Genomic DNA, 24,477 nt, shown 5'->3' with positions numbered 1-24,477 from the left:
TCTTTTTAAAAATTGTTTATTTATTTGAGAGAGAGGGAGAGTCAGAGAAAGGGAAGCCTTCCATCCACTAGTTCACTCCCCAAATGGCCACAATGGCCAGGGCTAGGCCAGGCTAAAGCCAGGAGCCTGTAACTCCATCCGGGTCTCCCACATGGGTTGTAGGGATCTAAACACTTAGATCATTTTCCACTACTATCCCAGGCTCATTATCAGGGAGCTGGATTGGAAGAGTAGCGATTGGGACTTAAACTGGTGATCGTATAGGATACCAGTGTTGCAGATGGTGGTTTAGCTTGCTCTGCCACAGTGCTGATCCTGGGAGAGATATTCTATATGAGCATTTTTTTAGACTAGAATTATTAGATATAAATATAAAAACAGTTTTGCTACCTGTAACTTGTAAAGCTGGCTTGAAATAAAATGTATTCTTGAATAGAGATAATTGTCTGCATTTAAAAATAAATATGCTAGGGGGCAGTGCTATGACATTTGGGTAAAGCTGATGCTTGCAGAGCCAGAATCCCATATGGGCGCCGGTTCAAGTCCTGGCTGCCCCTCTTCCAATCCAGTTCCCTGCTATGGCCTGGGAAAGCAGAAGAAAATGGCCCAAGTCCTTGGGCCCCTGCACCCACGTGGGAGACCCGGAAGAAGCTCCTGGCTTCAGATCGGCACAGCTCTGGCCGTTGCAGCCAATTGGAGAGTGAACCAGCGGATGGAAGACCTCTCTCTCTCTCTCTCTCTCTCGTTCTCTCTTCCTCTTCCTCTCTCTAATTTTGCCTTTCAAATAAATAAATAAATCTTAAAAAAAAAATAAATATGCTAGGCTAAACCTTACATGCACTGGGAGGATCTAGAAGAGTCTCAGAGTATACTCCCTTTGGAGTCTTCCCTGCCACACAGTGGTGCACTGGAGTCTTTTCCCCCAAAATATATGACCTAGACTTGGTTTAATTTTCTTTCAGAGATAACAAGTCTACAGTAACATTGATAAATCTATTCTAAATCGATTTTGTCCTGTGCTTCTATATTTAAAACTGAAATTTATAAAACCAAATGCTATGCATGCTGATAAAAAGAAAATGCAAATATAGAATCTACAATGCTATGACATGTAAATAATCTACCAAGGCAGAATTATTTTTAACAGTAAGGATATTTTTAAAGTGTAGTATTAATTACATCCATAGAAGGAATTTCATAGGCATTTCTTTGCACATCCAGATATGGGCAGCTACTGAAATTATCCTGACATGCGCTTGATTTTCATTTTCCTTAGAATGTGTTACTTTGCTGAACCCATATTCAAAGGCTGAGTCGATTGATCCTCTGCAAGATACACTTGAAGGTTAAGTAACTACAGATCTCAGTTAATCCCATGTAATCTGCTGTTACTAAATGGCTGTTTGCATTCCTGGCACACCAGTTTCTGAATGCCGAGGGTTTGGTTTTTACCTTTTGTTCAAATAACCTCTAAAAGGAGCAATGAGTTTCTTTGCATGTCTGTGCATTGTGCTTCGCTTTTTGGAAAGTGTGAGTTCTTCGTGTCCCTCACAGTGCACCTGCGATTATCATGGCAGAAATGACGGCTCGGGAGCAAGGTATGCATCTCACTCTACTGCTAAAGGTTCTAATTATTCTGGCAAAAAGCGCACAAACAAGGTAGCCTTATTTTGAGAGCAAATTAATTATCAGAAATCGGTGAAGAGGTTTAATTTAAATAAGGTTCAATTTAATTGGGTTAATACTACTGGCCCATGGCCTTATTTTCATTTGAGTAGCTTAACTTTTAGGCGTCAGTAATTATTTGGGACTCCCAAAGACATCCTGTGTTTCATAAATATTCATTGGGCTCATATTCACAAAATATGCCTTTCAGGAGGTTAATCTATTTAAATGTTTTTGGCCAGCTCAGTTCAAGGTTACAACAGCAGAAAAGGTCAGAGCTTGTCTAGATCATCTGCTGTCTGGATTTTTTATTTCACTTGAGGTTTATTCATGCTAACAGAATTGAAGAGCAGAAGATCGCAAAAGTGAAATTAGATTCATAGGGGAAATTTTTATTTTAAACTGATCCTATTTCCTAAGTGAAGAAGCTTGAAAAATACTTTCTGTTGCTGACCCTGTAGGGCCTCACAGATGTTATTTAATCTCCAGGTTGCTTCAACATTTATCTGTGAAGTGAGGATAGCTACTTGCTTATAATGTGCGTGAGTCCTTTTAGGCATAAGAAGAGTAGGACAGAGTTCTAGTTAGGTATACATGGTAGACCTTGATTTTTTTTTGGAGAACAGGAGAGCATATTTAATAATAAAATATGATTATTTGTAGTTTGGTTGAAGTAAGCAGTAAGTCTCCTAAACAAAGTGATTTATTAGAATAGCTCAAGTCATGCCTTACAACTTTGACCAAGAAATAATAACTGAAGTATATTTCTAAGTAGTGTATCTTATGGTTATCTAAATTTTAAGACACCTAGAGCATCTACCAAATGAAAGGCCAACTGGCCAGGGATGTGCAGCAGTTAAGGATCAGCCCTGGGGGCCGGTGCTGTGGCCTAGCAGGCTGAGAAGATGCCTGTGGTGCTGGCATCCCATGGGGACGCCGGTTTGACTCCTGGCTGCTCCACTTCCGATCCAGCTCTCTGCTAATGGCCTGAGGAAACAGTGAAAGATGGCCCAAGTGTGTGGGGACTTGCACCCACCTGGGAAATTTGGATGAAGCTCCTGGCTCCTGGCATCCCTGGTTGTTCTGGTCATTTGGGGAGTGAACTGGTGGATGTAAGATCCCTGTCTCGCCCTATTTCTCTCTGTGACTCTGTCTTTCAAATAAATAAAATAAATCTTAAAATAAATAAATATATCTGGTCTGAGAGCTCTGGAGGAAACCATCACAGAAATGTTTTCTTCATGGTTGGCTCCATGATTGATGGATTTTTAGGCGTGGGAAGAACTCCAGAATTAATCTGGTTGAACCCTTGTCGGTTTACAAATGAAGAAACTCCAGAGACTAAATGGTTTGGCCCAGGTCACACAGTTGTGATCTACAGTGACTGAGTAGTCAACATGCCAGATCTTCCAGCTTCCAACTTGGACTCTTTTCTGTTACAGCACCCTGAGATGCTTACTTGGTGAGTTGTAACTGCTATTGTTCTGGTGCACAGTAGCTCTAGAGTTTGTGATATAAAATAAAGATGGAGAATAACATGTAGCCCTAAAGAATTCCAGTGATTCCATGGTAACTCGAAAATTATAGCAAGAAGATGCTGCTATTAGGACAAGATAGCTGTGAGTGATTTGCATTTTGTTTACATTATGGGCTGGCTTTTAAAATTCACTGATACCCTGGGCCAGCATTGTGGTGTAGCCAGTAAAGCCATCCCATATGGGTACCAGTTCCTGTCCCCACTGCTCCACTTTGATCCAGCTCCCTGCTAATGGCCTGGGAAAAGCAGCAGAAGATGATGCAAATGCTTGGGCCCCTGTGATCCACATGAGAGACCCGGATGAAGCTGTGTTTCAACCTAGCCCAGTCATGGCTGTCTCAGTCATCTGAGGAGTGAACCAGCAAATGGAAGACCTCTCTCTCTCTCTCTCTGTCACTCTGACTTTCAAAATAATTAAATCAATTTAGAAAATCACTGATACAGGGTTGGCATTGTGACACAGCAGGTTAAGGTGCTGCCTGTGATACTCACATCTCATATGGGCTCTGGTTCAAGTCTCTGCTGCTCAACTTCCCATCCAGCTCCCTGCTATTGTACCTGGAAAAGCACTGGAAGATGGCCCAAGTGCTTGGGCCCCTGCCACCCCTGTGGGAGACCTAGATGGAGTTCCTGGCTCCTGGGTTTGCCCTGATCCAGACCTGGCTTTTGCAGAAGTGAACCAGAGGATGGAAGATTTCTTTATCTGTCTCTCTCACTTTTATCTTTCAAATAAATGAATAAATAAATCTTAGAAAATTAATGTGATGTGTTTTATTGACTGATCATCTTACTGTTACTATTCACTAAATGTGTAATGTATTATCTAAATTTTACAAAACTTTTTATTTTTCATTTTCAGCAATTCAGATGAGTATATTATAGAAGATAAAATATTTGTTTCAGGCTAAAATGTATCTAAATTATCAGTTTCTCATATTTTAAAACTTTGTTTTCAACACTCCATCTTTGAATTTAAATAAAAATCTAATGTATTTGAAAGGGAGAGAGAGGGAGAAACAGAGGGATCTATCTTCCACCCATTGATTCACTCCCAGATGCCTGGGGTTTAGCCAGGCTAAAGCCAGGAAATGGAAACAATCTGGGCCTCACTCATGGGTGAGCCATCCCTATTGCTTTTTGGGTGTGCATTAGGAGGAAGCTGGAATAAAAAACAGAGCTGGAAACTTAGGGTCTCTGATATGGAATGTCCCAAGCAGGATCTTAACCACAGTGCCAAATGCCTGTCCCAGATTCCTCATATTCTAAACCCATGCGTGGGACAGGCTTGTTTTTCTATGCCTGTTTTCCACATGCCAACAAACTGGATCACAAGGTGACTTGCTTAAGGTCACTTAAGTTAGTGAGCGTTAAAGGGAATAAACCTGCAGTTTCTGGTTTATTCTCGAGGCAGAAAATCATGCACAAGTTATATTGCTAAAAACAGAGCTCAACTTTAAATATCTAGTGCAAATATTTTAAAATAAAATGATCTTATTAAAGAGGTTCAATTTATGGTGGTAACAGGTGGTTATTTTAAAACAGGCCTGTTCCTAAACGGATACACTTTGGAACTGGGCACAGGTGGGTTTGAAAGGTTGCTCTGAAACCAGCTGGCTGGATGACCTTGGGAGGTTACCTAATGTTGGTGGGTCTCAGTTATTTTAGATGTAAACCCGAGGTTGTTGATAATAGCAGCAAATGCCTATTAAGTGTTTATGTGTCAGGAAGGTGTAAACATTTTATATTTAATAATCACAGCAATATCATGTGGGATGAATCTTTAGGGACTGGTCAAGTGGTTTTCTATGACCAGAGAGGAGGTGGCCAACTTAGGTTTGAAACCAGATCAGCCTGACTGTAGCCTATAGCAGGTACTTTTCCCTATGACCCAGTCTCTACCCCATATAGCTGTTGTGATGATTAAATAAGGTAACGGCTGTGCCCTGCATTGCCTGTAGGTAAAGAACTCCCTAAATATTAGGTTGCACCATATGAAATTGCTGATATTTGATTATGTTTTACTAAAAATAAATAGCCATTTCAAATAGGTCAATCTAATTGTAGAGGTTGTCATGATGATGACAACGGAGACAAAGATGATGCGTCGTTAATAAACATGGTAGCTAAGGCTGAAAGCACTTTTGTGAAAATCAATAGCGAGTGAAGAATTGATACATTTCAAACAAGGCTTTTTTTATTGGTGTTGTTTGTTGTTTTTGCTTTTTAATGAATCTCCTTGCATCGCTCTTGTTGTGACACCAGGTTGGTGCTATGTAATGACCTGGACATGAATGAGGTCCCTACAAACTTCCCTGTGGACACTGTGAAGCTGCGCATAGAGAAGACAGTCATCCGTGGCATCCCTGCCGAGGCCTTCTACTACCTGGTGGACCTCCAGTACCTCTGGGTGACTTACAATTCTGTGGCCAGCGTAGACTCAAGGAGCTTTTACAACCTCAAGCAACTGCATGAGCTGCGCCTGGATGGAAATTCTTTAGCTTCTTTCCCTTGGACATCTCTTCTGGATATGCCCCACCTGAGGACCCTGGATTTGCACAACAACAGAATAACCAGTGTGCCAACCGAGGCAGTCAAGTATCTGAAGAGCCTCGCCTACTTGGATTTATCAAGCAACAGACTAACCACATTGCCACCAGATTTCCTGGAGAGTTGGTCCCACTTGGTAACAACACCTTCTGAAAATCCAGACCTTCCACCAAGAAGAATTATTCTCGGTAAACTCATGAGCCTCTAGGATTTTCGTGTAGTCATTCATTGCTATGTCTTCCTTCAGTTTTCCAGTCTTTTAAGATCTATTGGATTTGTTGTCTTACTCTGCATTTGCATGTTTTAAAAGAAATTTATTTATTTTCATTTTATTTGAGAGGGAAAGGGTGAGGGGAGATCTTTTCTTTTTTCTCTTTTAAAGATTTATTTATTTGAAGGACAGAGTTACAGAGACAGACAGAGAGAGCGAGCTTCCATCTGCTGGTTCACTCCCCACATGGCTACAACAGCCAGGCCTGGGCCAGGCCGAAGACAGAAGCTAGGAGCTTCTTCCCAGTCTTCCATGTGGGTGCAGGGGCCCTAGCACATGGGCTATTTTCCATAGCTTTCCCAGGCACATTAGCAGGGAGCTGGATTGAAAGTGGAGCAGTAGGGACTCAAACTGGCATCCATGTGGGATGCCGGCACTGCAGGCAGCAGTTTAACCTGTTGCACAAATGCCAACCCCACATTTGTGAAGAGTACCTTATCAGTTAACCCATGTGAAGTTAGCTGTTTCTCCTGTGTAAGATATAACAGCTATGTTTGTGTGTGCACATGTGTGTGCTTGTGGGGAGGGGCTTGGGAAAACTAGCCTCAGACACTGAGGCACATTGCACACAGAGGGCCTCCAGCTGAGTGACAGAATCCTCCGGCACGCCCTGATGCTTGTGGGTACACCATTGCTCTGTATCCTGCCACAGTCCACTTCCTCTGTTCAGTGTTCAACTCGTCATCTCGTTCTTCAGGAATGGTAGGGGGCGTTGACATCTTTAGGAGCTGGCAGGGGTTCAATTCGTTAGGAAACAAATGTTCCAGATTGTCTTAATCTAAGAAGAAATGGAGGAGACACCAGTTATTTTACTGGCTCTGTATGGGTCTTCTCATAGATTCAAGCTCTTGGTTTAGCTGTGACTGATTTTGCATATTTTGATCCTGACTCTGTTTCCCTTCCGGGTGTGTTTTTGTTAGGTTCCTAAAGTGTCAGCTCTTCCCAGTAAGCCCCTCCCTTCTTTTTTATTTTTGTAGAGACCCGTGGTACTTTGCATGGGCTCTTCACATGGTGAATGAATGTCTGACTGAAAGCAATGAACAGAGACCCCAACATCTCTGGGCAGTGAATTTCTTTTATACTTCAGTTTGACACACAAGCCTGAAGCTTTGGTTGATCAGTTTGGTACTAAAATGTTGTCGTCCTTTCCTCCTAATAAGGCTGTACTGTTGACTCCCAACTTGTGTCCATCACAGCTACAGAAGATGTTGCATTTTTCAGGAGAGTGAAAGAACTTCTGGGTCTTTGGCCAGTGAAACAACTTTTAAGCCTTTTGGAGCAAGAGGTGACTTAGACGTTACATTTGTGTCTGGCACCTTTACTAACCCATATCACATCCTCAAATAGTTGCTGAGTATAAATTAAACAAAAGATATATTTGAGGTTTTGGGGGGTAAAAATGAAAATGCTATGGTGGCATTGACATGACTTTAGCATTGCTGTTGCTGAAATGTAACTGTGTTTGGTGCTTATGACTGAGAGTAAGGGTGAAAAGAACCAAATGGATGGAAGAATACTCGTGTAAGCTTTTCTTATTTTGCATTTCATGTTTTACCCACTGTTTATATAGTCTTGCAAATGTCAAACTTTTTTGATTAGAGAATAAAATAATTATTGCAGGATGGGTTGAAAAACAGCACAATAATTTAACAGATATTTGAGAAGGCTGTACACTGATAAACACCATGTCAACTCCTACTTCAGTATTTTTTTTTTTAAAGAAAATATTTATTTACTTGAGAGGCAAGAAGAGAGAGAGACAGTTCCTGTCAATTGGTTCATGCCTCAAATACTCACATCAGCTGGGGCTGGGCCAGGTGAAGTCAGGAGCTGGGAACCTAATCCAGGTCTTCCACATGAGTAACAGTAACTGATTCACTTGAACCATCACTGCTGGCCTCCCAGGGCCCACGTTGGCAGGAAGCTGGAGTCAAAAGGCAGAGACTGAAACTGAACCTCAGTACTCCAATATGGGATGTGGGCAATTTAACTGCTCGGCCAAATGCTCACTCCTTACTTTATTTGATCCTTACAAGTAAGGCAAACAGCTAGAAATTGTCTTAATTTAAGCAGTGAGATTATATTTCTCTGTGTATTTTCTAAGTTTCTTGGAAAGTAATTCTTGGCTTTAATAGAATTACCCAAAGAAAAGATATAAAGTAGAATATAAAACTCAGTTACTAAATTGCTATTACTATCTGTCTAATGATTAGTTGTTAACATTACTATGAAGAAAAAATTTGCATAACAATATTTTCCTTTGGGAGTTAAATCTTGAAGAGAATTTAGAGACCAAGTGGAAAGGGCTATTATATTTCAGTATCCATGAAGAGTTATCCAAGCATCTTAATATGCATTTTAGGACCTGGGTTCTTTAAAAGTAAAATGTGAAAACATATTTGACAAAATACTAAACTTAAAAAGCAGGTGTGTAATTGTGTATAAAGCATTATCATAGCTATTTAAAAGGTGCAAAGAAAAAGATTGAAAAATATATTAACTGGCTAACTTATTTTTGGGTGGTGGGGCATCTTTTCATCTTTTAAAATAGTTTTGAGATGCTCTGTGGTGATTATGATAGTTGCTTTTTTGTTTTTATCAAAGAAAAGAAAATTTTGTTTTGTTAAAGATTTTGACAATGAAGACTTCAGCAAATGTTATTAAATTCTATCTGATATATAGTAACCATCTATTTCCAAGTAGGAGAAAAATATCTAACCATTTTGACATGTAAAATAATTCTGAATTCTTACTACAAAATGATTTATCTAAAATGTGAAGTATCTTTGCACTAAAACTGATAATGTAGATTAAGTAACTTGTATGATTTCAGAAATGTCTCCTGAATGCAATGGGAATGTTTCCTGTGGCCAGATAAACTCTAAACTTAAGGTGTCATAAACTTGACAAAGCCAGAAAAGAACACCATATTACTTTAACAGCATGTGGCAGGGACTTCCTGTCACAATGACAACCACCCAATGACAATGACTTATGATGCCAAAGGAAGACAGAGCATGCCTTTCAAAAGAAAATGGCATGAGAAGATAATTCTTACAAACAAGTCAGTTACCGAAGTCATCAAGAAGAGTGAACAAAATCACCCAGTTAAATGGGTAGAGACCATTTTGATGACATGACATATTATATATTATATTGCCCTCCTCAAATATAAAACACAAGCAGAAGCCAAACATAAACATATTTGCAAAACTGATCCTCGCAACCAAACATTTCTTTGCTACCACCCGCAGTTATTAATGACACTTGAAAGCAAGGGTTTATAACTCATGCTAACCTGCACTAGCCAAGGTGGATTTGGACTCTGGTTGGGAGACAAAACAGTTACTCCTGCCAGGGAGCTGACCTGGAGGACCCACTGAAGCCTCCTGCTCTCAGTTGAAGGACTGTGTATGTGTAATGATTTCCTAATGGCCTCTGAATTAAGATCAACCTTTCTTGATGTGGACTGTGGTTCTGATCTGACCGCAGATGGATCAGAGTCCGCTGAACTCACCAAAGCACTATATTTGCATTTTGATTTCTTCTTTCTTTTCTACTGGGGGTTTTACCTTCACTTCTTTCTTTTTAAATTTTTTTTCACTTTACCTTTTCTCATAGCAAAAGCCTTCGTCATCATCTTCACTCTCTCCACGATCAGAATCTTCACTGGTGGCAAAATCTGGCTCAGTGTCGTTGGAGCTGTTGCCGTCACTTCCTTTCAGCAGAATCTTCCTCTGCTCCAGTCCACGTGTAGATGCTGTGTTTGTTTCCCATCAGCCCCATGAACACCACCTTTCTCAGTGATTTCATTCAAATCTAGATAATCCCTGACCTTACTGGGATCAGAGATCTGAGGAGATTCTTCATTTCTGTTTCACCATTGCCGTAGTTTTCAATGCTTTTCCGTTGACACTTCTGCATGTCCGTGGTGACTGTTGGACGTTCCTGCACTGATAACCAGGTGCAACTTCTGCATCTCTCTAGCAGAGCTTGTCGCCTAAAGCCGTCCTTTTGGGGGTTTTCTCTCGGACTTTGGCATCTTCTTTCTAGAAATACTTCAAGTTAGATTTTTGTTTGTCTTGTTCGAACTCCACTGGTGTTGTTCTGGGTTTATAGTTTAGAGGTACAGTTGTAAAGACAAAATTATCGCTGTTACAGTCCTCAAACTGCAAGCAATTGACTGGTTTCCTGTGGTTCTCCTTGTCTACAAGCAAAATGAAGCAAGTTCTTTAGGCCTGACCTCAGAGGGCAGCATTTCTTCCCCCTCACCTCTTTTTTTTTTTTTTTTTTTTTTTTTTTAAGATTTATTTATTTATCTAAAAGTCAGAGAGAAAGTTAGAGAGAGGCAGGGGCAGAGAGAGAGAGAGAGAGAGAGAGAGAGAGAGAGAAAGTCTTCTGCTGATTCACTCCCCAGATGGCTGCAACAACTTCTTCCAGGTCTCCCACATGGGTGCAGGGGCCCAAGGACTTGGGCCATCTTCTACTGCTTTCCTATGCCATAGCAGGGAGCTGAATTGGAAGAGGAGTGGCTGGGACTAGAACTGGCGCCCATATGGGTTACCATGTTGGCGCCTGCTCTGCAGGCGGTGGCTTTACCTGCTACACCACAGCGCCAGCCCCTTCTTTCCCCTTTGTAACACAGCAAACATGGCTTCGCTGAGGTTAGCTGTCATCCACAGCACAGCATGTTCCACACTCTGTTATTTCACTATCATTATCAGTGTAAAAATCATGATCAAGGTGGAGAGTGGGATGTCTGGCTTTAGGTGGGAGTTGAAGCTGCCACAGCAGACAAGGAGAACTTGAGAGTTGCAAATTTCCAGCTTTGAGGGGAGCCATGGTGCAGCCTGTGAGACAGCACAAGACAAAGACTTAACCTGAAGTATCTCTTGTAGTCCACACCATTTCCTCCCTATTTTATAAAAGAAAAAACAAAGCATAAGATTCACTCACTACATAATAAAGGATCTGGGGGTTGGATATATAGGCCACTGGAGTCCAGGACCCATGTACTTCACCTTTCCTTTATAATACAATGTATATGATAATGCCAGTATTATTTTTCTCACATCTGCATTACCTTAATGATCTCTTTAAGTCATGCATTTATTTAATAACAAAGAGAAAAAGTCAGGGAGAGGATGTTTGGTTATTCTCTTCTCCTTAGTAAAAATATCAGCTTAGTAAAACTGTCCTTATGTGTAACCGTAAAAATACAAACTAGCAAGCATTTAAGAACTTTGAAATTAGATTTTTGGTTTGCATTACAGGTAAATTTCCATGGTCTCTGTCTCAAGATTAAGCAACTATTTACATTTTCTGTATTCTATAAGCATACAATGCTTTTTGGGTGTTTTTATTTTTTTTTTACTGATACTCAAATTTGCTTAGTTATAAACATGGACTCTTTCCTTATTCTTATTCAGAAAGAAATTTGTCTGAAAGGCAGTAGCAGAATTACACAGAATTTTCTAAGATGACGTTAAATTTAGTTCAACAGACACTAACTGTCCTCTGTAGATATGGCCTGCCTTTTGCTGGGCATGAAGAACAGTTCACGTGGTTACGATGTCACCTTGCAGGTGCTCTTCTGAGGATATCACTTGTGTGTCCTCAATATTCCCACAAGGTGATGTGATGGTCATCACCCTCATTTCACATCTGGTAAGGAGGCAGCATCAAGCTTCAGGTGCACAGTCTACCTCCAGAGACCTCACTCTCATTTTTTAAAAAACTTTTGCTTACATTGAAGGATTTGCCTACAGTAACATAAAGGATCTTTAGTGTAGAGTTTGTTAAATTCTGATAAATATGTACTCCCATGAAACCCTCCCTCTCATCAAGAGGCAGAATATTTCTTTCACCTAGCAAGTTCCTTTTGCTCCTTCCCAGCCAATCCTCCTCACCCCAATCACCATGCTTGTTTACCTTCAAGAGCTTCTAATCTGAAGAATAACTTTTGTACAAGAACTTATTGTTAATTTTTCATTAAAAAAGAACATTTAAGTCAACTACTCTGATATATGGGAACTTTTACCATTTAAAAAAGGGATAAAAACAAAAGCAAAGTTCACTTGTCCCATGCAAGAATAGTTACATAAAATAAATTAAAGAATGCAGACTACTGTGATTATAGTTGGTGTGTTGCCTTGAAGGAATGCAGTGCAAGTAACAGTTTAACTTTAGAAAGAGTTCTTGTATATTTGTCCCCAGGGATAAAAATACATTGATGGAGGTGTTCAGTTCTTGGATCACTGTTTTTATTCAGGCTTTAAAAATTGTGTTTTGACCTTAGTGATTTCAAACCTGGAATAAATAGACATTTTATTTTTGAGGAATTTAAAAATATTTACTCCTAGTTTACATATAATTTTTTAAAAAAGATTTATTTATTTATTTGAAAGTCAGAGTTACAGAGAGAGAGAGAGAGAGAGAGAGAGAGAAAGAGAGGTCTTCCATCCGCTGGTCCACTCCCCAGTTGGCCACAACGAAGCTGTGCTAATCCGAAGCCAGGAGCCAGGAGCTTCCTCCAGGTCTTCCCATGTGGGTGCAGGGGTCCAAGGACCCAGGCCATCCTCCACTGCCCTCCCAGGCCACAGCAGAGAGCTGGACCGGAAGTGGAGCAGCCAAGACTCAAACCAGCGCCCATATGGAATGCAGGCACTGCAGGCTGCAGCTCTACCTGCTACACCACAACGCCGGCCCCCAAAAAATTTTGCACTAAAATGAACTAATCCTTTAATTCCATTTGTCCACAAACTTTTGACAGTACCTTCATATGCATGCTGAAAAGTAATGACAGCATCTTGGAAAGGTTTTTTTAGAGAAAACTTACATGTAACAAGAAAGGAAATTGAGTGTATAATTAATGGATACTTTATGACCTGAAGAGCATGTCACAAAGTGGAGAAAAGGGACGGCGGTATCTGTGAAAGACTACAGGAATTTTTTCTTGCAGTTCTTCGTAGTCTGGTTTGGTAGAAATTACACTTTTCAGATCCCCATTTGTTGTACCATTCCAGGTTAAATTTGGGGGAAAAATGAGGGACTTTAGTGAGATTTGGCAGTTTAAAAGTGAACACCTCTGATGGTCATCAAGACAAGATGTGCAGACGGGTGTACTGCACATGGCTGTCCAGCTCGTCCTGCTCTCTCTGATCCACTACCACATCTTCTCCACTTCTGACCCTGTAGATCTCCAGCAGCCTTTGGCTGGCCACCAGGTGCTTGACAGAAGACTGGCAGGGCAGTGGCCACACAGAGGTCAGGCTTCCCATGTGCCTCCAACCCCAGCAGCAGGGTGGGCTTCACATCCTCAGTCGGCAGCTTCTCAGATTCTCTGCATCTTCACTCAGATCCTTGACACTCATCTATGACTTATTCCCTATGCTGAAACCTTTATCCCGAACGTACAGTGGTTCAGCAGTCCCACCAGGGCTGTTAGTTTCTTTAGCCTTTTGACATCTATACATGAGAACAACTAAAACATTTTGCAGATCTGGAGAAACAAAATATTAAACGCCTACAAAACTTCGTGAAGATCAAACCCTCGCATTCCAGCACTGGTGTGTTGATTCCGCTACTGGTGTCCCGAATTGTGGGCTCCCACACTCTCCACATAGGTCCACTGTGAGTCACTAGTTCTGGAAGAGTTTCCTCTGCTGTTTCTTCCCCTACTCTTCCTTGAACCAGCAGTATCTCTACTTTTATTAAACTGTTTCTTCCTAGACTATCAGTATGCTCCCTTCCTATTCTGCCATCTTGCCGCTCTTTTCTACATATAATTTTTTAACTAATATGGCTTTACCATTAACAAATTTTTATAAAAATTTCAAAGTGTGAATGAAACTGTTAATGTTATAGCTATCAAATCTTTCTGTATATAGACATGTATGTTCCAGATATTGCTGTTTTGACATGTTTTATTTCTAGACAATAGCTCTTAGAGCTTGCACTCTACCTGCAAATTTTAGATCACAAAGAGATGAATTATGGTGGAAAGAGTATTAGATTTGGAGGACAAAACTAATCTTATATATATATATATATATTTTTTTTTTTTACAGGCAGAGTGGATAGTGAGAGAGAGAGAGACAGAGAGAAAGGTCTTCCTTTTTGCCGTTGGTTCACCCTCCAATGGCCACTGCGGCCAGCGCATCTCGCTGATCCGAAGCCAGGAGCCAGGTGCTTCTCCTGGTCTCCCATGCGGGTGCAGGGCCCAAGGACTTGGGCCATCCTCCACTGCCTTCCCGGGCCATAGCAGAGAGCTGGCCTGGAAGAGGGGCAACCGGGATAGAATCCGGCGCCCCAACCGGGACTAGAACCCGGTGTGCCGGTGCCGCAAGGTGGAGGATTAGCCTGTTAAGCCATGGCGCCGGCCTAAAACTAATCTTATACATAGGATAAAGTACTTAGAAGTCAAGGTAGTAATCACTTAGCCCTTTGATTTCATCTGGTGTGAAATTGGAAGATGATGTAAAACATAGCCTAGTGAGGAATGAGATATTTAAAATCAGGACACTGAAGGTCAAAACCTGTCTGTCCAGTTGTGCGCCCTTGAGCTGGTTTTTTAACCTCCATGGGCCTCAGGTTTTCTCTTTATAATGAAGATGGTAATAGTGCTATCTACTTTATGCTTTTGTGAGTATTGAGCCAGGCAGTCCATGGTTTCTTAAATTTCTGCATGTCCTGTGAGCAGATTTGATGTTTGTTAGAGAACAGGTTTGAAGGGAAGAGATATAGCTACTTCCAGACAAAGGGCTGGCATACTTACTAGCCAGTGTAATAAAGATAATGTCTTCTTCCAGTGCTATGAGTAATACACCATCCTTCAACTCCAAGCAGGAGTCTTGGGTGTTCTACCAACATCTCAAGTTACTTGCTATGGCAGGCTGATTCCTGCTGTTTATCCAGGTGGGTTCGTCAGGCTGGTTCATCTAGGCTAGTTAGTCCAGACTAGTTTCTCCAGACTACTTTGGTGCTAAAAGAAGGAATGCTCCAGACCAATTGGGATGTTTTGGTCACCCTAATGTCAAGGTAAACCTTTAGCACCTTTATTGTTCTTGACAAGTACCGTATTTGCCATGTACAAAACAATAACTTTTAACTTATGTTGTTATTATTATATATTAAAACTTTGACTTTATTAACCACTATGTTTAGCTCTTAAAGTTTATAGTGCTTTTTACCATGAATAAGCCATTGTCCATAGTAATTTATATGAATTCTCTAATTAAAGTTTCATGCAACTCTATGAAAGAATTGCTGCCATTATACACATTTTATAGATGAGGTTTAGAGAGATACCTAACTACTGTGGTGGAGCTTAGTAGAATCAAGATTTTAGCCCCAATTTTAGGTTCAAAGGCCACACTTAGTCATTGCAAAATGGACTAGAAAGTCTGCTTGTGGGACGAAGTTGGGTGAAAGAGCCAACACTTAAGAGAACAGAATTCAAATATCAATTAGAAAACAAGTCACAGGTTCACAGGACCAAATGTAAGAGGGAAATGTTCCAGATTAGCCACTCATGGATGAAAAGCAAAAAAAAAAATTTTTAAAGATTGATTTTATTTATTTGAAAGACAGAGTTACAGAGAGAGGTAGAGAGAGAGGTCTTCCATCTGTTGGTTCACTCCCCAATTGGCTGCAATGGCCGGAGCTGAGCCGATCCGAAGCCAGGAGCCAGGAGCTTCTTTCGGGTCTCTCATGTAGGTGCAGGGACCCAAGGACTTGGGTCATCTTCTACTGATTTCCCAGGTCATAGCAGAGAGCTGGATTGGAAGAGGAGCAGCTGGGATTAGAACCGGCGCCCATATGGGATGCTGGCACTTCAGGCCAGGGCTTTAACCTGCTGCACCACAGCGCCAGCCCGACAAATTTCTAAAGTACAAGATTAAATACATATGAACAGAAATGTTGAATGAGTGAATAGTTAAATTTCAACGTGGTTAGAATTCTTTAAAGTGTTATTCTGCCTTTTCTTCTCAATTTACAATTCACTCCATTAGTAAAAATCCGTATCTATGCATTTCTGAAATAAAACCCTTTCTACGTGGGGCTTTAGTTGAAGTAGTTGTGGGACGTTGTCCTTAAAGCCTTAGGGCTCCTTAAGCCCTAGGAGGGACTTGGTTTTGGCCATATAGTGTGGCAGTACAATCTTAGATCCTTCTGAGATTTTGGCAGACATTTGTAGTCCCAACTGGGTTTAAATTTTACCCTGAACTCCCTTCTTTGAGAATTTTGAGGCTGGGAGTGAGAAAACTTTGTAATTGAACTCAAAGTTTTGCTTCTTTTGAGTGTTACAGTTCTTCTTTAGCTGTTGTGTCCCCCCCCCCACCTTTTTTTTTTTAAGATGTATTTATTTTATTGGAAAGGCAGAGTTACAGAGAGAGAGAGAGAGAGAGAGGCAGAGACAGAAGAATCTTCCGTCCTTTGGTTCACTCCCCAAATGGTCCGCAATGGCTGGAACTGGGCTGATCCAAAGCCAAAAACTTCTTTTGGGTCTCCCACAAGGGTGCAGAGGACCAAGTATTAGGGCCACCCTCCACTGCTTTCACAGGCTCATTAACAGAGAGTTGGATTGGAAGTGGAGCAGCCAGGACTCATGGGCTCCCATAAGGGATGTTGGCACCTATGGCTTGCCCACGATGTCACAGTGCCAGCCCCTGTTGTCTCTCCTTTACATTTAAACACAAAGCAGATGCCAGGTTCAGGTTTCAACACTCTGTGTGGAAATATTCTTGGGTAGAACACCCATCTCATTGAGTGTGTTTTCAATTTTCTATGTTTGCCATAGGTCACAGGGTGGCTAATCTTTCTGCCACTCCACAGCAAGGATCCCCTTTTAGTTTCCAGTAACATTTTTTCTACTTTAAGCTTTCACTGAAAGTCTCTATAAGGGCCAAAAAAACTCTTTTTTTAAAAAAATTTTAAGATATTACTTATTTATTTGAGAGGTAGACAGTGAGAGGCAGAGACAGAGGTCTTCCATCTGCTGATTCACTCCCCAGATGGCTGCAATGGCTGGAGCTGAGCTGATCTGAAACCAGGAACCAGGAGCTTCTTCTGGGTCTCTCATGCGGGTGCAGGGGCCCAAGGAGTTGGGCCATCTTCTACTGCCCTCCCAGGTCATAGCAGAGAGCTGGATGGGAAGAGGAGCATCTGGGACTTGAACCGGTGCCCATATGGGATGCTGGTGCTGCAGGTGGAGGATTAACCTACTGCACCACAGTGCTGGCCCCCAAACAAATTCTAACGACTCTGAAAGCAGAGGCAGATTCTGAAGGCAGCTGCAACAGGAAGTGGATTTCTTGCATCTGAGCCTCTCTTCAAGGCAGATGTAAGCCAAGCGTCTCCATGGCTACCACATGTGACAATCATGATGTGTTTCTGCTAATATCAATCTTTTCAGTCTCATGTCCTGCTATTACCTGTGTCTCACACTATATTTTTGCTACACAAAACTTTTATTACCTCAATATGTCTTCAAACAGCCCAAAACCTTGACACAGTCCAGACTTAGATGCTTCTTAGCACTTTATAAGACTTACATCACAGGGCTGGCGCTGGGACTAGCAGGTAAAACCGCCACCTGCAATGCCAGCATCCCATGTGGGCACTAGTTCGAATCCCAGCTGCTGTACTTCTGATCCAGCTCTCTGTTATGGCCTGGGAAAGCAGTTGAAGATGGCCCAGGTCTTTGGTCCCCTCCACCCACATGGGAGACCTGGAGGAGGCTCCTGCTTCCTGGCTTCAGATCAGCCCAGCTCCAGCAGTTGCAGCCAACTGGGGAGTGAACCAGCAGATGGAAGACCTCTCTCTCTGCCTCTCCTTCTCTCTCTGTGTAACTCCGACTTTCAAATAAAATAAATCTTTAAAAAATTAAAAATACACATTAAAAAAAGACTTACATCACCACAAGTATTTTCACAACACCCTAGAAATACCTTTGACACTTTATTTATGGCATTCTATGGTACCTGGATTCAAATCTTGGCTCTGACATTTGCTATGTGACTTTGGGGAAATTATTCGAACTCTCTATATCTTAGCTTCTTCATCTTTAAAATGTGGATAATAACACTATCTTTTTCATAGAATTGTTGGGATTAAATGACATAATACAGGTAAGTGCTTAGAACAAAACCTAGCACAAAGTAAATGTTCAACAAATATTGACTATGACTATTAGTGATTTGAACTAGTAGAAACACATATTTTTAAAAAAGATTTATTTATTTGCAAGTCAGAGTTAGAGAGAGAGAGAGGCAGAGACACACACAGACACAGATCTTCCATCTGCTGGTTCACTCCCCAAATGGCTGGACTGGGCCGAAGCCAGGAGCTTCATTGGGATCTAGATAGGACATATTAATTCAGGTTGCTGGTTTGCAGGGCCAAAGGAAAACAGAGGCGACTCTATTTCATCTCCCACAGCACTTCTGTTTTTAGGGAGATGGTGTAGACACCTCCTTTCCCAAGAGAACTTGATGTCAACTGAATTCATCAGAATAGCCTTTATCAACCTTTTTCTCCCTCCTGTTTTAGGTCTGCAGGATAACCCTTGGTTCTGTGACTGTCGTATTTCCAAAATTATCGAGCTGTCGAAGTTCGCTGACCCTGCTGTCGTGCTTCTTGACCCATTGATGATTTGCAGTGAACCTGAGCGCCTCACAGGGGTTTTGTTTCAGCGAGCTGAGTTGGAGCGGTGTCTGAAACCAACGGTGATGACCTCGGCCACCAAAATCACATCTGCTCTGGGCAGTAATGTTCTGCTGCGGTGTGACGCCACCGGTTACCCCACCCCACAGCTCACGTGGACCAGGTCCGACAGCTTGCCGGTGAATTATACAGGTATTTTCTTCATTCAGCCCTATGAAACAAGGAGTTTACAAAAGTCAGAACCTAATTTCATATCTTTGTATGATTTGAAATTGGCTGGTCAATTCTAATAAAGTATACCAAGGTTGTTGAATGCAAGGAATTTGAAAGGCATATTTTATTAGTTATTTCCCTCAGATAATCCTATTACAGGTTAAGCAGCCCTAACTAGAAAATCTGAAATCTGAAATACTCCAAAATCTAAAACATTCTGAGCATCAGCCTATGCCATTGTGGAAAGTCCACAGCTGAGCTCATGTGATGGGTCACGGTCAAAATGCAGGGGCACTAAACATATTGCATAAAGTTAACTTCAGGTGTGTATAAAACATTGATGAGTTTCATGTTTAGATTTTATTCTATCCCCCAGGTGTCTCATTATGTTTATGCCAATATGCCAAAATCTAAAAAATATCCAAATTCTGAAACATTTCCCAAACATTGTGGATAAGGGATACTCAACTTGTACCTAGATAAAGTTAGACAATCTAGTCTTTTTTTCCTTTAGGTAGAAAACCAAATAACCCAGTGGATGGATGGTTGCTGACAAGGCATTTGGCATGCCCTATCATCTTGAATACAGCTCACTTCAAAATATTCAAGCATTACAATTTTTAAAAAGGATCTTTTATGCAAATTTCTCATGTTTAATGATTATTTAAATAATAAAGTATATGGAAACCTTATTATGAGACAGAAAGTACAATTTTGAGAAATATCAATGATAGAGCCCTTTCAAATCTGGGTTTGGGCTCCAGTTTCCATGGTGACATTCTGAATCTTCAAGGAATATACTTTTTAAAATTCTTTAAAATTAAATTAAAATTGAGATGGAAAAGAATTAAACCTGATGGACTAAAACACCTTAAATCCTAATATTCCTACATACAGGTAGAAAATGGGCCACAGTTTAATGAGTTAAGCTTTGGGCTCCTGGGATGCTTCCTCAAACATTATTCTTTAGACAGTTTCCTAATACAAGATAGGAAATATGTTCCAATTTTAGTGTTTAGGGAAGCAGAATTCCAATTTTTATAAAATCTGTATGTTGTTTTGTAAGCGAAATAATATAATTTGCTATTTTTTCTAACTTAGATATAAAATGAATACAAATGAAGACTCTTCCATGCCCAGAAATGATCTGCTGTACCTCCTGGTTGTGTGGACAGATTGTGTTGCATTTTATTGCAACAAAAATTACCCTGAGAGGAGCATCTTATGATAAACACTTTATAGCATCAGAGTTAAAATTAGAAGGGACCTTCGAGATCACTTTGTCCTACACCCTTATTTTATAAATGCAGAGACAGAGGACTAAAGACACCAACTGTCTTGTCTAAAAATCACATAGTACCTTGTGAACAAAAGTTTACTAAACCCAAACTTCTTGCTTTCCATCCGTATGTTTTGAAAATCATCATTCCTCATATAGACTTCATGGTACCTGGTAGACCCTCCAGCCTCATCTGAACAATCCGCTGACCCATCACTGCCCATTTCCCTCTTGGCTTATGTGAGGGGGACACATGAAAACAGGTGCAGTTTCCTTCTCATTTGGCATGGTTTCTCTAGTTTTTCCTTTTCTTCTCACAGAGTGCACCTTTGTTTCCTTCTAGTAATTCAGGAATCTCCAGGGGAAGGAGTCAGATGGTCCATAATCAGCTTGGCAGGCATTTCTCACAAGGATGCTGGGGACTACAAATGCAAGGCCAAAAATCTGGCTGGGATGTCAGAAGCTGTGGTTACTGTGACAGTGGTTGGCACTGTCACCACGACTATCTCATCAGATATTTCTGAAAGAAGAACTGGAGATCACCTTGAGCCAGAGGTCCAGCCACGATCTGGAAGACCAACATCCATGTCCACATCATCATCTTCTCCTGAGTCGCTTTCCTCCTCTTCTTCCTTCCCTGCTTCTTCTACTTCTGTTTCTACTTCAGCTTTGTCACCTCCTGCTACTTCTTTCTCTTTGTCTCCTTTCTTCTCTTCGATCATTTCTTCAACCACAACTCTAAGCACTGGCGCTTCAGCACGCCCCACCATGGCCAGCAGGCAGTCGCTTCAGCTCCATGCAGATGGGAGAAGAAATTTAAAGGTAGAGATGAGTGGAAGTAAGCTTCCTCCAGCCAGTGCAAGTAGGAAAGAAGAGTTGGCATTTCTGGACCAAGCAACGCCTACGGAGACAAATGCCACAGTAGAAAACCTCAGGGTGGTCAGTGAGACGGAAGAGAGTGTGACTTTGAAGTGGAACACCATCAACACCATGCATAACTCTGCAATGACTGTGTTGTATTCCAAGTATGGGGACAAGGACCTGCTCCTGTTAAATGCAGACTCCAGCAAGAACCAAGTAACCATAGATGGTTTGGAGCCTGGTAGACAATACATGGCATGTGTCTGTCCAAAAGGGGTGCCTCCCCAAAGAGACCAATGTATCACCTTTTCTACTGACAGAGTTGTAGAAGAAGGTGATTCTCAGTGGTCTTTCCTCATTGTGGTGACAAGTACTGCCTGTGTGGTTGCTGTGCCATTAATTTGTTTCTTGTTGTACAAAGTTTGCAAACTGCAATGTAAATCAGACTCTTTCTGGGAAGATGATTTATCAAAAGAGACTTATATCCAATTTGAGACGCTGTCCCCCAGGTCTCAAAGTGTAGGTGAGCTCTGGACACGAAGGCACAGAGATGATACAGAAAAATTACTGCTTTGTTCTAAGTCAAGTGTGGACTCTCAACTCACTTTTAAAAGTGAGGATTTTAAGCCAGTATATTATTGCTAAGCTTTTGCGTCTCAAGGAGGTCATGGCCTTCCAAATTAAGGATCTGAGGGTATAGCTGATCCTCTCGATGGATTTTGGGCAGACTTTCAGATTCTACATGAAAATCACAAATGGGGTGCTTTTAAATGTGTTTTTAAAAAGTGCCACAGGACTTCCAAACTGAATCTTGATCTTTATTGTGTGAGGGGAATGTCCACGAAATAATTTTTAGAATAATGCTTCATAAGTTATTAGAACAAGTTTTAATATTAACTCTCATAATACAACTCTTTGAGGACAGAGATCTTGCATGGGGAGTTAGTGCACAGTGACTCCTGTTGTTAATTTAACAAGTAACACTCTTATGTGTGATGTCAATGAACACACGAGGCTCTTGACATGAGCCGCCTAGGCTATGGAAGCCTTTTGAATCCACAAACTCCTTCAGTATTTAGACAAGGCCATAAGCAAAGTGGAAGTTCTCTCCTCTCTTCAGAGAAAAGTACATCCTTCTTTGATGACCAGTTCTTTCCACTGGGGTCTCATCCACAGAGATCCTTCATGTAGGACACTTTTTGCCACAGTGTGTTGGCTTTCCATGCCTGAAATGCTCTTGTGGGCCTTTCAGCCAGACCAGAATGCCTTAATGGCTGATTTTGAGCTCAGAGTGCTGCTTAAAGCGATTGTCATTCTATAAGCCTGCTGTATGGACTGCTTCCTATGGTGGAACATTTGCTCTTTTTTAATTCTATTATTATTATCAAACACTTATTCCTATCTATATGGTCACTTTAACACTTAATCATATCCGTATGATCACTTTTACACTTAAAATGTTATTTTTACCACTCAGCTTAAGGGGATTTGGAATCCCATGTCACATTTTTAAACTGTACCTTTAGAAGTAAATCTGTAGGAATGTATGCAGAATTATACAGCTTTACAGTTACAAACTTCATACGTTTTGTAATTACTACTTTAGGGAGATTTCTTAAAAAACTAGAAATAGAATGGCCATATTATCTAGCAATCCCACTACTGGTATATAGCAAAAAAACTTGAACACAATGAATCAGAGATATGTGCACCACCATGTTTATAGCAGCACTGTTCACAATAGCCAACATTTGGAACCAACCAAGGTGTCCATCATCAGATGAATGGATGAAGAAAATATATATATATACAAAATGGAATATTATTCATCTATAAAAAGAATGAAATTCTACCATTTGCAGCAAAATGGACACCACTGGAGGATATTGTATTCAGTGAAATGAGCTGGACCCAGAAAGACAAATACTGCATGTTCTCCCTTATATGTGGGAGTTAAAATTTTAAAAAGAAACATAAAAGAAAAAAGAAATATTTGTGTATATCAATATTGCCGCAAATATGGCTTTGTAAAACTTTGTTTTACACCTTGCAAAATCAATGGTTGAGAATATTATACTACCATAATTTTAATGATCTGTGATTACTTTAAAATTTATTGTATATGGGTGAAATGGTCATTTTTCCATTTAATTGTTGTTTATAGCTGTTGTATGTATTCCCACCAAACTAGACCCTAGACTAAACTAGTATCTTTTTGCTTTTTACTTGTTAAAAATCTTATTCAGTGAAATAATAAGCCTTTTTACTGTAATGTAAATTTAAAATATGTTATCTCAAAAACTAAACAAAAAGAGAGAAAGGGAGAAAAAAGTAAAAAAGAGAGGAGGAGAGAAGAAGGAAATATTATATTTTCAGAATTGTATCTATAAATCACACTGAATCTGTTAAAAAACTAATTAAAAAATTTTTAAAAATTTAACATTAAAAAAAGAAAAAAATTGTATGCTGAGATTGTTAAGATCTATTGTACAATAAGATATTGTGGGGTAGGGAGAGAGAAAGAGGGAGAGACCACATTTATATAACTTTTATTATATTGTTACAAATGTTCTATTAGTCTCTTATTTGACTAATTTGTAAATTAAACTTTATCACAGGTATGTATGTATAGGGAAAAAGACAATGTATATACTATATAGATTTTGGTGCTGTCCAGTTTCAGGCATCCACTGGAGGTCTTGGAATCCCTCCCCAAGCGTAAAAGGGGCCTGCTGTGCTCAGCTTCGTGGTCTGCTGAACAGCATACCCTGTCTGAGCTGCCTGGCAACACGGGCTGGAAGTGGCTGGTGTGTAACTGAGAAAGGAAGGGAGTTTTAGGCATGCTCCAGCGGATTTGCACAGCTCTCACTGCCTTGGGACGGTGGCACCAGGGAAACCTCCGAAGAGGCTAAGGGTTTTGTAACATTCACCTGTTCTTGGCCCCAGCTCAAGTCTACCCAGTCTGGGAGAAGCTGCCTCATGCACAAGGAGCTCTGTGCCTTCACTTCCCAGACTCACTTTGGGACTGGTTGTTGCCTGTGCACATTTTCTCAGGGTTATGACGTCCCCTGCTCTGTCATGTCTGTGGTGACTTCTTCATGCCCTCTTAGATAGAACACCGACCTTTATTTCCCTAAAATTTCTGATTACATTACATTTTATTTAATTTTTTTTTATTGATGTAAAGAGAACAGCCTTTATGGATTCCATGGATACAGTTCCAATGAATATTGACTTTTTCATCTGCTGGAAGACACCTTCGCCCTTGACTGTCTGTCCTGGGCATATTTTTATGACAAAAGAAATGCACAGACTGTCCCACCAACACTGAGCATGTCCCTGTCTGGCAAGGCCCCTGGTGGGGTATTATTTATCCAGCAGTCTCTTAGGTCGCCTCCACCAAGTGTCCAAGGCCTGAACCTCTTAGAAACACTTGGA

At 40.8% G+C, this 24,477-nt stretch overlaps 1 protein-coding gene across 1 annotated transcript; it reads left to right on the top strand.

Moving 5' to 3' along the window:
• The first annotated feature begins 1,482 nt into the window (after positions 1-1,482).
• On the top strand, positions 1,483-21,684 carry LRIT3 (leucine rich repeat, Ig-like and transmembrane domains 3). The gene is made up of 4 exons (XM_062199122.1): positions 1,483-1,598; positions 5,465-5,937; positions 18,573-18,878; positions 20,522-21,684. Exons 1-4 carry the CDS (start codon positions 1,483-1,485, stop codon positions 21,682-21,684), a joined length of 2,058 nt encoding a protein of 685 aa, XP_062055106.1.
• Positions 21,685-24,477: the final 2,793 nt, after the last annotated feature.

This window comes from Lepus europaeus, chromosome 8 (assembly GCF_033115175.1).
Source record: "Lepus europaeus isolate LE1 chromosome 8, mLepTim1.pri, whole genome shotgun sequence".
NCBI lineage: Eukaryota > Metazoa > Chordata > Mammalia > Lagomorpha > Leporidae > Lepus > Lepus europaeus.
This window is presented reverse-complemented; position numbering and strand designations above follow the sequence as displayed.

Excerpts from the sequence above, each read along its gene's own strand:
- LRIT3 (XM_062199122.1), top strand. The coding sequence starts at position 1,483 with ATGAGTTTCTTTGCATGTCTGTGCATTGTGCTTCGCTTTTTGGAAAGT. Across the intron at positions 5,938-18,572 it reads ACCAAGAAGAATTATTCTCG|GTCTGCAGGATAACCCTTGG; the intron begins GTAAACTCATGA and ends CTCCTGTTTTAG. Across the intron at positions 18,879-20,521 it reads CTTGCCGGTGAATTATACAG|TAATTCAGGAATCTCCAGGG; the intron begins GTATTTTCTTCA and ends GTTTCCTTCTAG.